A 14,988-nucleotide genomic window follows, 5' to 3' on the forward strand; every position below is an offset into this window, starting at 1 on the left:
TCTGATGCCAGATGCCAGCTTCGCGCTTGAATGCCTCACATGCACTGGCCATAAACCACATTCCTAAGGTCTTGAGCCCCTTACTAAATCTCTCTGAATGCGTGAGGCGGCGCACGCGTAGGAAGTAGCTGGTGGCAAATGGAATGCGCGTGGTTGTGCGCGTAACCGCCACCCGATCCACCTGGGAAGCCTTTGGGAGCATTTTCGGAAGCCCCTGCATAAGTCTCGCTGAGCGATCGCTTACGCGATAGCCTATGCGATAGCCAGGCGAGACCTAAAAAGGAACCTGGGTGCATCTGATAGCACACAACTATTTGTGCATAGTTCACAAACTTATTAGTGGATTCTGGCCATGAGAGGAGGCAATTGCCAGTCCTTTTTAGTGGCAGATGTTTATGGTTTAAGTTTCATTACAAGACGTCTTTCAACCATTTAAATAATTTGTTTTAAATGTATATGAAAATTATTTTTGGCCAGCTAATGTACATACAGCTTGCAAGAAGCAATGCACCCATCGAGTATTAAACAGACTACACTCATGTAATGCTGATCTGGAGTCACTAAAGAATTTTTTTCCTTGTCTGAGAATATTTTCATGATTTTTCGAACGTATCACTCTGACTTTTTCAGAACATTCTTTCAATTAATATTTTACCCCTGACATGTTTCATCTCTTCAAACATCTTCTGACATTCCTAACTCAACATATCTCACATATCCTAAAACACACTTTTTTGTGGCAGTTTAATATAGCACAAATTCGACCTGAAGGTATTGGAGCACTTTACATGAGCACCAGTTACATTACAGAAGGACGCATCCACTTTTGGTAGGCAAGGCAAGATTATGTCATTTGCCCAGATCCACAAGATATTGAGCTAATGCTGAGACTTGAACCTGGTTCCCCAGCTCCATAGTCGCCAACTCTGGCCGTTACGCCACATCCACACTTTCCCAGACACCTCTCACTTTTTCGACAGCCAATCACCTTTCTCCTTCGTATGTAGGCAAAGAGCTAAAGACCTTATTTTTCTAAAATAAATACCTCGCATATCAAGGGCCATTAAGACGGAGTACTATAGAAAATACAAAAGGCATTCTCCTGGTGCCTTACCTTGACACCTTTTCCCTCCCTGCTCTCTATGCCGCTTGCTCAGCTAGGATTCCCCCTCCCCTTGTGTGTAAGACTTTGCTAATTGTTAAGTTGCCCAGTTGCTCTCCCAGCGATTCTTTTCCTTTTCACTTGTTGCTTATCCCAAGGTCAATACTTCATATTACTTTCCGCCTAATCACTAACACTTTCCATTCAAATTCTTCTATACTTCCTTTCTTCATGTATTGATGATTTGATTAGACTGCTTCTTTCCCCCTGTGCTCCATTACAAAAGTGACCCAACTACTAGCAACCAAGCCCCATTCCCCTCACAGATGTATCCTCTTCCAATACCCATAGGACAGCCTGTGGCTTAACTGCCTGCATTCAACCATCGTCCCATTTCCAATACTAACTATGTACAGCTCGCCCTCTTACAGGGATGGATTAACTGATTGCTTTCTCCCCCACTACTAGACTTCGCCTCCTGCTTTCTCTAGCCTGCTCCCATCCACTACTTACCCTCGTCAGCATATCTACTCTGCGATAAACTACAATATTCTGCAAAGCTATGGATCATTCCCAGCACCATATTGGCTTTGCGACCTTCAAACGCTGAAGACAATATTGCAGTCTCCAATCTCAATATGCATAGCCATGTCTTTCTAATTCCATTCCTGCCCCTGGACAGCACTGAATATGCACTGCCAATGTAAAATCTGATTCTTCATCTCAAACTCTTTGAATGTTACCTATACTATAAATTGTATTAGAATTTTAACATTTCTCATAAAGACTGTTTTCTAGTTACTTTAAGTAAACTTATTTAGCTCTTTGAACACCTGAAACTGTATGGTGGTCTTTATATAAATCAATACATACAACTAAACAAGTTAAACATATACACACCCTGCATCAACACCTCACATATCCAGATGCCCTCACCACTATGAAGGTAGGCATAGCAGTACCTCTCTTATAAAATACGGTTAGATTTATGAACAAATAATGCAGAAAAAAAAGGCAAGGTAATTCATGTTGGTGATTAAATTCTTGAGCATATTTTACATGTTTTACTTAATCATGAATTCACTAACAGTGTTAGCTATTTCCAGAACTTGAGATTGCTTCTCAGTGGGTTAGAACAGAGTCATCCAATTCTTGGCCTCTCTTAAGAGTGCACAAAGCAATGGTCACAGATTCCAGTTGCAATTCTGATTCTGTGTGAACGTGTGTCAAGGAGGTAGATAGTTGTCAAAATATTGACAAGGGAAAAATGTGTTGTGCGTTTGAGAGGTGGTGACATGAAGGCGATGCGTGGACGCACATGCATTCAGGAGAGGGTGAAAAGACGGTGCTGACAAGGAAGAGAAGATGTGTAAGATATGCAGATGGACAAGATGTAGAGGGAAAAAATTACAACATGTCTAACTGAGTGAACATGACAGGAGCAGGCCTTGAAAAATCCACTCGCCCCTTCGCAATTGCGAGTGAAATTTTAGCAGGTCGAGCTATTTTTAGCACTTACTCGACCCTGCTGGCGAGTAAACTTAAGTTGTAAGAAACAGGTGTTCTTTCTGGTCAGAAAACGAATGAGCAATTAAAACACCTTTAAACCTTGTTTTATCTTGACACATTCACCAACTGCTCAAGGACAGAGGTCAAATATCAGTTTGCCTTTTTACTAATTGTCCTCATGTGTTCACTTTTTACAGTTAATGCTTTTTGTCAAGTGAGCTATTTGACAATAATTGGGAAACAAAATGCAGTAAAATGTCAGTTTTTTTCTCTAAAACATTTGAACAGCTTGCAAACGAATAGTATAAATAGATCAGAAATTATGAAAGAACTTTTTTTTATTCAGAAGTGTGATGTAAACAAAGATTTAAATTGGAGTAAAACAAATCAGAACACTTTACTTGGTGATGTGCAAATGACAAACATTTGCAGAAACTTTATTTCCAAACATTGTACACTACATAGTTTTAAAACCACGTCAGTGACAAATTCTGTGGCCATTTCAATGTAATTTCTGCTGATTGCTGGTAACAATGGGCTACTACTTTATGCTTTTGTTATGTATTTATTAAAAGTGATAGTTTTTAAACATCATGTGAGAGACATTCCTGGCCAAGCCCTGATGACAATACATTTAATGAATTAAGAGGCAAATCTGCAGTTAAGTGCATCTTATATGCGGCTAGATGAGCATTGTATAAGGAGCTAATGTTTAGTCTATTAAAACAAACAAAAGCGTGTTCTGTACAGCAGATGTGCTAAATGTGCGTATTTGAAGGTGCTCTCATATGTGATAAAGACGAAAATGGCGTCTCAGTGAATTAAAATACGTGCCCTGAATCACATAATTTGCAACCAGTTTCTGGGTCAAGAGCATTATAATTAGGTTGAAAAGATTATTTAAGTCACTAGACCTGCAGGTCTAGTAACATTTTTTTGGATTTTTCGAGCCCGGAGGAGTGAGTGAGACACCCTGAAGAACTATCCTTCCAAAATCCTCACTAATGTTTAATTCACAGTCTCACAATCTCAGAACTGAAACATTTTCAGTATTAATTATTTACAATGAAATCACTGTTGCTACTCATTTATCTTAAACTGCTAGCAACCACTGACAAAGTCATTAGTATCAGCTGGTTTTAGGAGTATGTCAGTTGTGTTACATATCTGATGCAATAAAAGAAAGCTCAGAGTGGAACCAGAACACCGGTTGGGTAGCGCACTATGGTAATCACAGAAAATTAGCTTACATGTTTAAGCCACGCCACATTTAGAGGAAGAACCCCTTTTTCATAACACTTAAAGCCTTGCCAAAGAGGCCTGTGCCACTCCAGAGTCCGGCCCTTCTACTTTTTCGTCCATATAAAGAGGAACTCTCTAACACAAGGCATTTGAGAAAGCCTCTTCTCACTGGAGTTAAACAAACGTTAAAATATAATCTCTGGCTCTAGAAATAGAAAGGCAAGAGCGAGCACAGTCTCACTCATCTTAAGAAACTTTAAGTATGTAAATTCAAGGCCTGTGTCATTCACTAAAGACCCCTATTGAGACATGCCCCTTCTTTGCCAATATAGCTGGTACAAATAATCTGCACAGAATCCCTGTGGTTCATTGTTGACCCCTCATCCCCTTATACTATGTGACACGAGTGTTTCTGGTTTACAACATACTAAAAAAAAAGTCACCCACCAAGTCATCGCATACAAGCAAAGCCTCAAGCTCCATGCATTTAATTCGCCTCCCGAATACCACAACACTCCTCTCTTTTGCCAAGTCGTCGCCAACCCATAGCCTTCCATTCCCTTGATTATCTCCTTTCCCTGGGGGTTCCCACCATCTCCCACTCAGGATGCCAATGTTCCAATACCTATAACATTATGCACCACCCTGATTTCCAGTACCAGTTATCTTGCCTCGTATGCCAGCTTCTACATCAGATGTCTCCGTCTCCCTGTACACATGTGCGTCTCGATGACCCGGAATCGGAAAAAAGGTAAACATAAAAGAAAGATTTGCCAACAACACTTACAGTAACTTGACGGCCATCTTAGAATGGTGCAAGTCATGAGTTGGTCAGTGTAAGAGAATCATATACATTTTGTAGAGCGCCACAAAAACTGTATAATGGGTCTTAATGGTAGGGTGACGAGTTTCAATTTATAACACAGGATGGATGCATGAGAGGTTTGGAATAATAACATTATGATTCGGTCATGTATAGTTTAGGGTCTAACTCATCTAAAACTATTCTTCCGTTCTACCCCTAGTTATCACAGATAGATTGGATTTGCCATGCACTTCTTCCTAAGGGCGAAACGGAGATCCCCGTGGCGTTTCCATAATAGAGAGCCTCTGTCTCTTGTCCTCCGTCTATGTTTACTCTATGACAAGTTTGGCTGCGCCGTCCATCTTTTATGTTTACACTGTCATACCTGGCGGGAGATTTGGGAATGAGTGATGTTTCATGAGCGCTGGACAAGAGAGAAGCTGCCGGTGAGATGTGGTTTGAACAAAAAGGGCTTGAAGGATGTGGCTCTGGGGATAAAAATGAGAATATGAGGGCAAACACAAAGAGACCAAAACCTGAAGTATATTTGGGAGAGAGAAAAGGAAAGTAATCAAAGAAGTTATCCGCGGACTCCGTACCATAATCATACCTGCTTTGATCTCTACCCGTGTGAAAAGTGACAGGAATCTTTACAGTGTCCCTTTACTCACAAGATACAACAATTTTTATAGGTTTAAACAGGGCTTTAACCGGGATAAAAGCACTGAGGGGGGGTGGGTCTCTCAAAGGGGGCGTGGCCCTTGTAATTAAGGGCGTGGCTTAAATCATTTAAGCTATAAACCTGTGATTAGCATAGTGGGCTACCCAACTGGTGGTTTGTTTTCTGTCATTGCATTCAGATATATAATACAGCAAGTAACAAAGTATCGACAACAAGCCAAGACTATTGGCTTTGTCAATGGTTTTTAGTTGCATAAGATGAATAAGCAACATCTATGGCTTCGTTGTATAGAATATAGAAAATGCTTTAGTTCTGAAATGATGGGACTGTGAAAGAACTGTAACGAGTCACTTTGATGTTACGTCAATGGCAGTGAAGAGTGGTACTGTCGCAGAGTTAAGAAAAAAAATTCACCCTGAGGGTGAAGGCAAAAATGGAGAGCCTGATAGGGAACCCGTCTCAGCACCTGCTTTTTTTTTTTTAGAACTGCTGGTGGTAAACACAGGCAGGACCCGACCCACTTAAGCCCTTGGTGTAAACACTTATACATACATGGTTTGTGTCTTGACGGTCTTGCAGTGTAAATATTGGCGATGCCATCATCCAAGAGAGTTATGTATTGTATTGACGTTAGAATAATGGAAGGTTGATTTAAATGTACCTAGGGCCACTGGAATTATGCTGCAAGAGAGGGCCAAATTATATGGCAGGGTTGTCTAAATTTGATAGTGTCACTTCATTATTTTGTCATTTTTTTGCACTTGGGTACCCAGTTTAGGCATTGATTGCACCTCACTATTGTAGCGTCTTCCCCAGCTTGGATACTCGCCAATGACTAGGCCACAAACGGGGCTTAGTTTTACTCAGCATTCTAAAATAGACTTCAGTGCATTCTGCTACAACACTTACATCACAGTTCTACAGATTCCATCAGGAGCCAAAAGAGTTCTATCGTTTCTAACTCGCAAGACACTACATCTCCCCCTCTGTTAAATAATTACAATTCTTTTCAAAATATATATATTTTGATCGATATTTACAATTAAATCTCTTCAATCAATCTTTTTGTTGCTTTAATTGTTTGACCTGATCTTGTTCTTGAAAACTAGGAACTGTCAACACTAATGTCCAGTATATTTGTCAGCGGTGTAGAGGTAACAGCAATCACTGATGTTTCAGATCCAGTTTCTTCTTCTGATGAATGATTAGTTAAATACCTAAAGTGAGAAGAGTCTGTGGTAATAGACTTCCTAGGGCGCTGGGCATTCACCGTGTGTCCCTTGGTAGACATCACTTGAAAAGGTTTGGCGTCAAATAGAGCATCAGATTTTCTTGCCCGCCTCTCGTGCAAGCACTCAATCTCCTTTCTTAAAGATAATGTTCTTCGCACGTTGTTTTTGTTTCTCATAGGTTTTCATCCTTTGTTTGTTCACCAAGTCTATCTTAAGAGTTGCTTTCTTATCTTTCTTTCTCGGATTGGTACGTTGACGTAACTTGGTGTTCATTGCTATCACGAACATCAGTGTCGCAATACTTTCACCTGTGGTGGAGTGTTGTGTTGAACAATAAGCTCTCAAGGTAGAATTCAACACAGTTTTTTAATCGAGCTTCTCAAGAGTAGCACGCTGCACTGCTTTCTTTAGTTTACTAATAAAATGCTCAACAAGTCCGTTAGCCTACAGCCACAAAGGTGTGCTCTTCTGATGCTTTATATTCAAATGCTCCAAACTCTTAGCTATTGAAAGATGGGACATACCAGACTTTACTATGGCTGAAACACCCCTTTTCGCAAAGGTTCCAACTTGTCTTTCAATGACTTGTTCTTGAGTAGTAGATGAAAGATCTTCAGTTAATGTAAATCGTGAGTACTCGTCCATAATTACCAGCAGGTGATGTCCATTGTCGAGTTGACCGAAAAAGACAATGGCTATTCCCTCCCATGCATGCTTTGGGAGTTCTGACATGCTCAAGGCGTGGTGAGTAGTTTTTGTAGAAAGGCAGTTGCTTAGATGACAGGCCCTTAATTCCTTTTTAACCCTGTCATCAAGATATGGAAACCAGGCTCGGTGTTGGAGAGCTTGTTTTGTAGCAACGATTCCATGATGTCTTTCGTGGGCCACTTAAGTTATTTTCTGTTGCAGACTTTCTTGAATCAGAATTCTCGACCCTCATAGGATAATTCCTTACTGAGTTAGGGACAGTTCATCCTTCACAGTTTTGTATTTTGATATTCACCATCACTGGTGAGTGGTCGAGTGTGTTGGTTCCAAGACTGATGTGTAATTATGTCCTTCAGCTTTAACATATCACTATCATGGCTCATGGCAGTGATAATTCGAGCCATCGAAATGGCAGCTGGTGTGTTTTATTGTACAGTGAAATTGATACAGGCCTCAGCCATCTTGGAGGGAGTTCTCTTGGAAAGTAGTCAGCAGGATTCTGATCTTTCCCTATACGATGCACAATGGTAGAATTATATTTTGTGTAACTGTAGTCCCAATCCTTCAATGCGAGGAGACATTTTGGCCTTTGAATTGCTAAATATTGTCAGTAAAGCTTGATGATCGATTTCTAGTGTAAAAGGCTTTCCGTTCAGGAATATATGGAAATATTTACAAGCCCATACTCCGCTAAGCTTTCTTTTTCCGGTTGTGAGTAAAATCGCTCTGTTTGGGGCAAACTTCTACTTGCATATGCCACAATATGCCTTCAAGCATTCAAGTTCCGCTATGCTGTGCAAGGATAGCGCCTAACCCAACCGGGCTAGAGTCAACAACAACCTCTGTATGAAGCTTTGGATTGAAGTATGCCATTTCCGTAGCATTCTCAATGGCTTGTTTAATTCTTTTAAAACATTCCTCACATTCATGTGACTAATGAAATGAAGCATTCTTTTTCGTCAAGTCTCCCACCGGCGCACTTACTGTGGCAAAGTCTTGTATGTATCTGGAACAGTAACTGGCCATGCCAAGAAATGAACACACCATAGAAATATCTTGTGGGGGATCAGCATTTGAACTTTAGTGGGATCTTGTGTCCTACCCCATCAAAAAAGATATGGCCAAAGAATTTTAGCTGTGTCTTATAGAACTCACACTTGTCTGCATTCACAGTCAAACCTGCTTCATCAAGTAAAAAACATACTTGTGTAAGAGCTTTATCAAGATTTTTTTTGTGTAGCTCAGAAAACCAACATCTCATCGCTGTAATAAATCGTATCCGTGATAGGCTGCATGATATGTCGAATGATGTCTTGAAACAGTTTGGCAGCGGATGACACACCAAAACGTAGTCTTTTGTATCGAAACAGACCAACATGTGTAGAAAAGGTTGTAATGTACCTGCAATCTTCTTCAAGTTCTAACCGATAATAACCTTTATTTAAATTAAGGCGAGAGATGACCTTTGCACCATTTAATTGCATCATCATGGCAGCAATGTTTGGACCTGGATGTCGTTCTCGTTCAGTTGCCTGACACATGTCAACGCATATAGCTCCTTCACTTTCCTTTTTAGGTGCTACCACTGTGGGAGAAACCCATGGCGTTGGACCAGTTGAACGCTCAATAATGTTATGTTTAATTAACCCTTCAAGTTCTTTTTCAACAGCTTCTTGCAAATGAAAAGAAAAACAATTTGTCTATGTCTCTGAGAAACAGGATGGATGTCCTCATTCAAATGCAACTTTACTTTCATAGTCTTAAGCTTTCCTGAACTATGAAATAATGAAGGGCACCAACTTACTATTTTGTGGTGAGCATTCATGATTTAAGTAATGGAAATCCGTCCCATATCAGCGGCTGTGCTGAAACTGAGTAGACAAGCACTCAACGTGGTGCTTTGAAGCACATTTTATTTTATTTATTGAGTTTTGTATAGCATGAACTTTACCGGAGGCATCAGAGTGCGTCATAGAGTTTGGATAGCAGCAATTACGTGAGTTACATGTGGAGTAAGTATAAAGACTTAGTGACAGTACATAAACGAAATATACGCGGGGCATTAGGACAGGTTGCCAATACAGTTTTGAAGTAGATACAGCATATATATGTATAGTGCTTTACAGCTTGCAGTTGTATAAGAGTACCAGAGTAATAGGTAAAAATACAGGTATAAAGACATAGTGGCAGTACTTAAGGGAATATACAAGAGACATTAGGATAAGCTGCTGATTCAGTTTTGAGGTAGATACAGTATACATATAAATATATAGTATTTTATAGCGCATGGTAGTAGTAGCACAAGATTGCAAGAGGAATATGTAAAATGACATAATAACCACATTTTAACTAGGCCTGGGCGGTAAATTCCGTTCCGCTCGCAGAAATTTGCGTAATTTCGCGTTCCGCGGAGAATGCGGAATTGCCAAAAATTCCGCGGCTTCGCAGGATATTTTGCTTGTTCGCGCTTTCAAAATGCGTGTTTGCAAGATATTTCCCCCCGAGCATGCAAACAGCGTTCGCAAACAGGAAAAAAGCATTGCGAACGGGCGGAACATGCAATTCCGCGTGTTTGCAGAACTCTGCATGTGCTTGGAGATTTTTTACCGTTTCGCAGAGCTTTGCGTAGCGCAACTTCGCAAAATCCGCCCACCCCTAATTTTAACGGAAAAATTGTGGCATTCAGTAAAAATAGCTGGGCGATGTAGTCCTAGGGTAGGGCTTCATTGAGCCAGTGTCCTGGCGTAGAGTTTTCCTTGAAATTGTGGTGCTCAGGTTTATTTAAGGCTTGCAGATGGGAACACATGCCAGTCGGATGCTTAAGGGGCTAGGTTCAGATATTTGTTGAAGAGAAGTTGCAGTTTCTTCTTGAACTGGTGGAAAGATTGATTATCCCGTAAGTCCTGCTGCAGCGCATTCCAGATTCTGGGAGCATTCTTAGAGAAGGTGCGGGTGCGAGATTTCGCGTTCTTAAATTTCGGCAGAATCAGAAGTAGACTGTTTGAATTTCGTAGATGTCTCTTTTGCTCTGCTTTTGATAATTTATTTGAGAGGTAAGCTGTTATTTCCTTGTAGAGAGCTTTGTGAGGTATGCATGCAGTTTTGAGCATAGCTCTTCCCTCGGTTGGAAGCCACTTGAGCTGCTTGAGAGTGGGGCTGATGTGGTCACCCCCAATAGCAGCCTGGCTGCTGCCTGGAGTGTTTTTTTCACCTGGGCTAGGTATGTTTTTGGGGCTCCCGTGATTTTTGCGTTGCCGTAGTCCAGGACTAAGGATTGCACCACCGTCTTTAGTTCTTCAATGGATATGAATGGTTTAACTTTTTTCAGGTGTTTCAGTGTGTAGAAGGTGCTTTTCGCAGAGACAGTAATATGTTCTTTCATGCTCAAGTGCTTGTCAAGTGTGATCCCCAGGGATTTAACAGAGTTTGAGATGGACAGTTTGCAGTTTAGTGCAGTGATGTTGTCGAGCCAGATATCAACGGATAAGGATTTTTTCTTTGGGTTGGATGAGGAGGAATTCTGTTTTGTTGGGATTGAGTTTGGTGGTTGCTGGAAAACCAGGATTGAACTGTGTAGAGAGTGCTATTAATGTGCTGGATGTCTTTGATTTACAAGATTTACATGTAGAGTTGGGTGTCATACGCATAGAGATGATGTGCAATTCCAGCTTGTTTCAGAATCACAGTGAGGGGTTTCATATCAAGGTTGAAATGGGCAGGAGACCGGACTGACCCATGAGGGACTCCTTGTGAGACTAGCGTTGCTTTTGAGGTTGCATTGTTAAGTTTGATTTGCTGTGCGCTTTGAGAGATGATGGGCAATTCCAGCTTGCTTCAGGATCACAGTGAGGGGTTCCATATCAAGGTTGAAATGGGCAGGAGACCGGATTGACCCTTGAGGGACTCCTTGTGAGACTAGCGTTGCTTTTGAGGTTGCAATGTTGAGTTTGATTTGCTGTGCGCTTTGGTTTAGGAAAGAGGCAAACCACTGAAGGACAGTTCCATTAATGCCTACACGCCGCAAAAGGGTGTTTGGGAGGATATCATGGTTGACAGTATCGAAGGCGACCAAGAGGTCCAGGAGGACTAGGCAGCATGTCTGTCCGTCATCTAAAGATGTGTGCAGATCGTCTATGATGTTCAGTACAGCAGTCTCAGTACTATAGCCTTTCCTGAACCCCGATTGGAAGGTGTTGTGTAAGTTGTATTTTTTTCAATGCGGATGTTGAGTTGTGCAAGTTGACATTGTTCAATGGTTTTAGTGAGGAGAGAGAGATTAGTTATTGGTCTGTAGTTATTGAGGTCATTCTGGTCGGCATCAGATTTTATTTTGATGATGGGGGTTAGTAGTCCGAGTTTGTGGGGGGTCCGCATGGAACTGCTCGATAGGAAGGAGTTGATGATTCTGATCAATATAGGAGAGATGATGTGACATATTTTTAACAAGTGCCGCGGGATGTGGGGGTCAGATGTGCAATGTCTGCTTCATGCTCGTGAGCAAATTGAGGAGTTCGTCTTCACGGACATGGTAGAAGTCGGACCAGGTTGCATTGATTTTCAGTTGCAAGGATTTGAGGTTGATGAGCTGTGTTGTTGAGAGGGGGAAGACGACCAACATTTGGAGGAGGAGTTTCGGGTTTGGGCCTTCCCGTAGAGGGCATCCTTGGTGCATGGTAAGGGTGTGGTAGTCTCAGGAGAGGGTTTGATATTAGAAACATTTTCAGAGAAAAATGCTGTGAATTCTTCTCAGCGTTTGGTCAAGTTGTTAGTCGAGTGTTGAGGGGGGGGGAAAGAGGAGGTTTGTTGCTTGATGATGTTGAATAAGTCTTTGGGTCTGTTCCTAGACTGGTCGAGTTCTCAGGAATATAAGGATTTTTCTCTGTTTTTTGTATTTTTGGTGTTCAGCCAGGAGGATCGATAGATTATATTCTGAGGGTTGACGTCTCCAGTTTCATTCAGCTAGACTTAGGTGTCGCCTTTTGCTGTTAAGGTCTTTATTGAACCAGGATCTGTAAGGGATGCTTCTTGATTTCTTGAGTCTCAAAGGGGCGACTGCTTCAACGAGTTCTGTCATTTTTGTGTAGTAGTTGTGTGTGAGGTCGTTAGCAGAGGAGAGGTCCGGCGGGGGTAGAATTTGGGAGCTAACTAATGCTTCTAACTCTGCTTGGAGTATTTGATGGATGTTCCTCGCTCAGTGTTTGGGACGGCAGGGTTGGGGGTGGGCCTTTAAATGGAAGGTATTGAGATCGAAAATAATTCGATAGTGATCGGTCAGTCGGAAGGTATTAGAGAGTGCGGCGTTAGGGTGTTATTCTTAGAGATGATTGCATTGAGGGCAGAGCCTTTGTTATGCGTATATTTCTTGTAGTGTTGGGTAAGATCATTCACTTCCAGGAGTGAGGCAAGGGCTTGTACTTGAGGATATTTAGCACTGTACAGGTGCAGGTTTAGGTCTCTTAATATAATGTCAGTGCTGCCTTTTAGGAAGTTTTGCTATATTAGGTCTTCGAGAAATAGTGGGTTGTCATGTGGAGGGTGGTAAATGACATGAAATTTGATGGGATTGGGGCCTTCTGCGGAGTACTGAACCCCTAAATATTCAAAGGTAGGGTAATTGGTAGTGTGGAGGTGAGTAAGACAAAATTGTTTCTGTGTATAACGGCCAGATGCCATTCCAGCGACACTTGCGGTGGCTGCGAATGATGGAAAAGCCCGATGGGGTGAGGATGTCGATGTGAGGGGATGAGAGGTCGGTTAGCCAGGTTTCAGGAAAAAATAAAAATGTTGATATTGTATCGCAAGATAGCATCCGCGGGGCGAAGGTGACAGTCTCGGCACAGGCTGGCTGGGTTGGATGGTAGTTAGTAGGGCGGCGGTCTGGGAGGGCAAGTGGTGTTCAAGATCCTTTACAAGCTAGGGACGACGGGGATCTTGTGGTGGTCTGGATGGTTTGGGGCATTGTCATAGGCGTTGCTCAGCAATTCAGCTTCCTGTGGTGACAATCCAGTTGTGGGGCATCTGGGGCTGAGGTAGTGATGAGTGTAGGGGATTGTTTGGTTAGGGGTGAAGGGGGGTCAGAACAGGTGTATTTGGCGGGATCGGTGTTCACCATAAATGCAAGGGGTTGGACCATGGTATGTTTAGTCTTTGTATCTATGCACAGCAACAAGATTTCTTCCAGAATATTGTTGAATTTAAGTTCTAGATGGGCTATTACATGGATTAGTTGGGAGTTGATTGGGGCTGCTGTGGGGAGGGTGTAGTGATGGTGCTGGGGTGGAGGCTAGGGCATTATCCAGCCTGCTGAAATTGGTGGGCTGAGATGATACGGGTGCGGGAGATAACTCCAGCTGGGCAGTGGAGGTGTGCCAGGGGGAGGGGGAAGGTAAGTCTGGTAGTGAAGCCATGCCGTCAGGGCATCTGGAAGTGAAGGAGACTTGGGGTCGGGGATGTGGCAGCGGAGACGGTGCAAGGGGTGATGATAGTTGAAGGTTCAGTTGGTAGAGATGCTGGTGTGTGGATCCATTCTCTGGGGGAGGGGGTGGAGGAGGGGTTGATTCTCTGAGAGAGGCTGGAAGTGGGACCGGGAGACAAAGAAGTGGTTGGTTCTCTTGGAGAGGAGTGGGAGTGGGACCGGATGGTAGTGGGGTGGTTTGTTTTCTGGGAGAGGGGAGGGTGGTGAAAGTAGGACTGGATCTCTGTGGTGGATTTGGTCCTCTGGCACATGGATGGGTGCTTGTACCTTCGTTTTCTTGTGTTTCATGGATGCTACAAATGAACTTTCACTTTTTAAGGACGTCTGCAGCCCATCTATATAATCTGGTTTTCGATGGCATAAGTTGCTGCAATGGAGATAGTTCATTGTATTTCTCCTCAGGCATAATTTTTATCGATGCACCACTGTCGATGATGAAAGGTATTGAACAACCATTTACTTTCACTGTAATCTTCTGACAATGTTTGATTGACTTTGATGCTTTGGCTTTTCTTGACTGACGTTTTTCTTCACAAGCGGCCAAGCCAACATGAGCACACTTTTCTGAGGCAAACATCGACGTGGCAAAATTCTTTTCATCGGGGGCGTGGCCAAGACGCGGATGGAGTGAGACACGCGACTCAGGGTCTCCACTCCACCGCATCCCAATATTGCTGTTGTTCCCTGCCACCGGGTCTGCTAACTGGGGCAGGGAGCTTGTCTACACGTAGTGGCACTGTGGGGAGCTCCTGCCCCCTTGAGGGAGACTCAGCTGTGCCCGACAGCCAGAAATCCTCGGAGGCCTCTCTGGGAGATCGCTCCCACCGCCATTATGGGGAGACGAGCCCTGTGGAGTGGTCCGGATCTGTGGCAGGAGAGGGGGTGCCGCGACAGTGCGGCCCCCGGAATCAGCGCCTAACCCATGGGGCCTCCTAGATGCTGGCGGCCGAGTGGAGAAGCCTCTCATCCCGCTGCATCCTGGTGCTGTCGGCCTCCCGTGGAGATTGTGCAGGCCGCCATTTTGATGTGGGGAGAGCTCCTGAATTGAGATTCTAGACCTGGATGGCAGAGGTGAGGAGCTACCGCGCCCGGGAGGTCCAGAGGTTGGCGTTTGCCACCCGGGGAAGTTTTGGCCTTCAAGTTTTACCGCATTCTGGCGCTGCTGATGTTCCCTGCCCCTGGAACTGCTAGCTGGGGCAGGGCACTTGGCCTGGTGGAGGCGACATCACAGGG

The 14,988-nt window shown here is 43.2% G+C and overlaps 2 protein-coding genes across 7 annotated transcripts in view; one reads left to right on the forward strand and one right to left on the reverse strand.

Moving 5' to 3' along the window:
* Window positions 1-5,306, reverse strand: part of UTP4 (UTP4 small subunit processome component) — a 158,367-nt gene extending 153,061 nt beyond the window's left edge. Inside the window, exon 1 of one of the 5 annotated variants that reach the window (XM_085638684.1) lies at window positions 5,269-5,306. Coding sequence is in view for 1 of the 5 variants with exons in the window: in XM_085638680.1 (XP_085494806.1) it covers window positions 4,301-4,336 (36 nt within the window). In the remaining 4 variants the exon portion in view is untranslated. Of the gene's footprint in view, window positions 1-4,300; window positions 4,435-4,478; window positions 4,592-5,268 lie in introns of those variants that run through there. The other 4 variants (XM_085638682.1, XM_085638683.1, XM_085638681.1 and 1 more) reach the window with 4 other exon arrangements.
* Window positions 4,996-14,988, forward strand: part of CHTF8 (chromosome transmission fidelity factor 8) — a 135,529-nt gene continuing 125,536 nt past the window's right edge. For both annotated transcript variants that reach the window (XM_085638685.1, XM_085638686.1), the window contains exon 1: window positions 4,996-5,104. Coding sequence is in view for 1 of the 2 variants with exons in the window: in XM_085638686.1 (XP_085494812.1) it covers window positions 5,076-5,104 (29 nt within the window). In the remaining variant the exon portion in view is untranslated. The remainder of the gene's footprint in view (window positions 5,105-14,988) is intronic.

This window comes from Triturus cristatus, chromosome 12 (assembly GCF_964204655.1).
Source record: "Triturus cristatus chromosome 12, aTriCri1.1, whole genome shotgun sequence".
Taxonomy (NCBI): domain Eukaryota; kingdom Metazoa; phylum Chordata; class Amphibia; order Caudata; family Salamandridae; genus Triturus; species Triturus cristatus.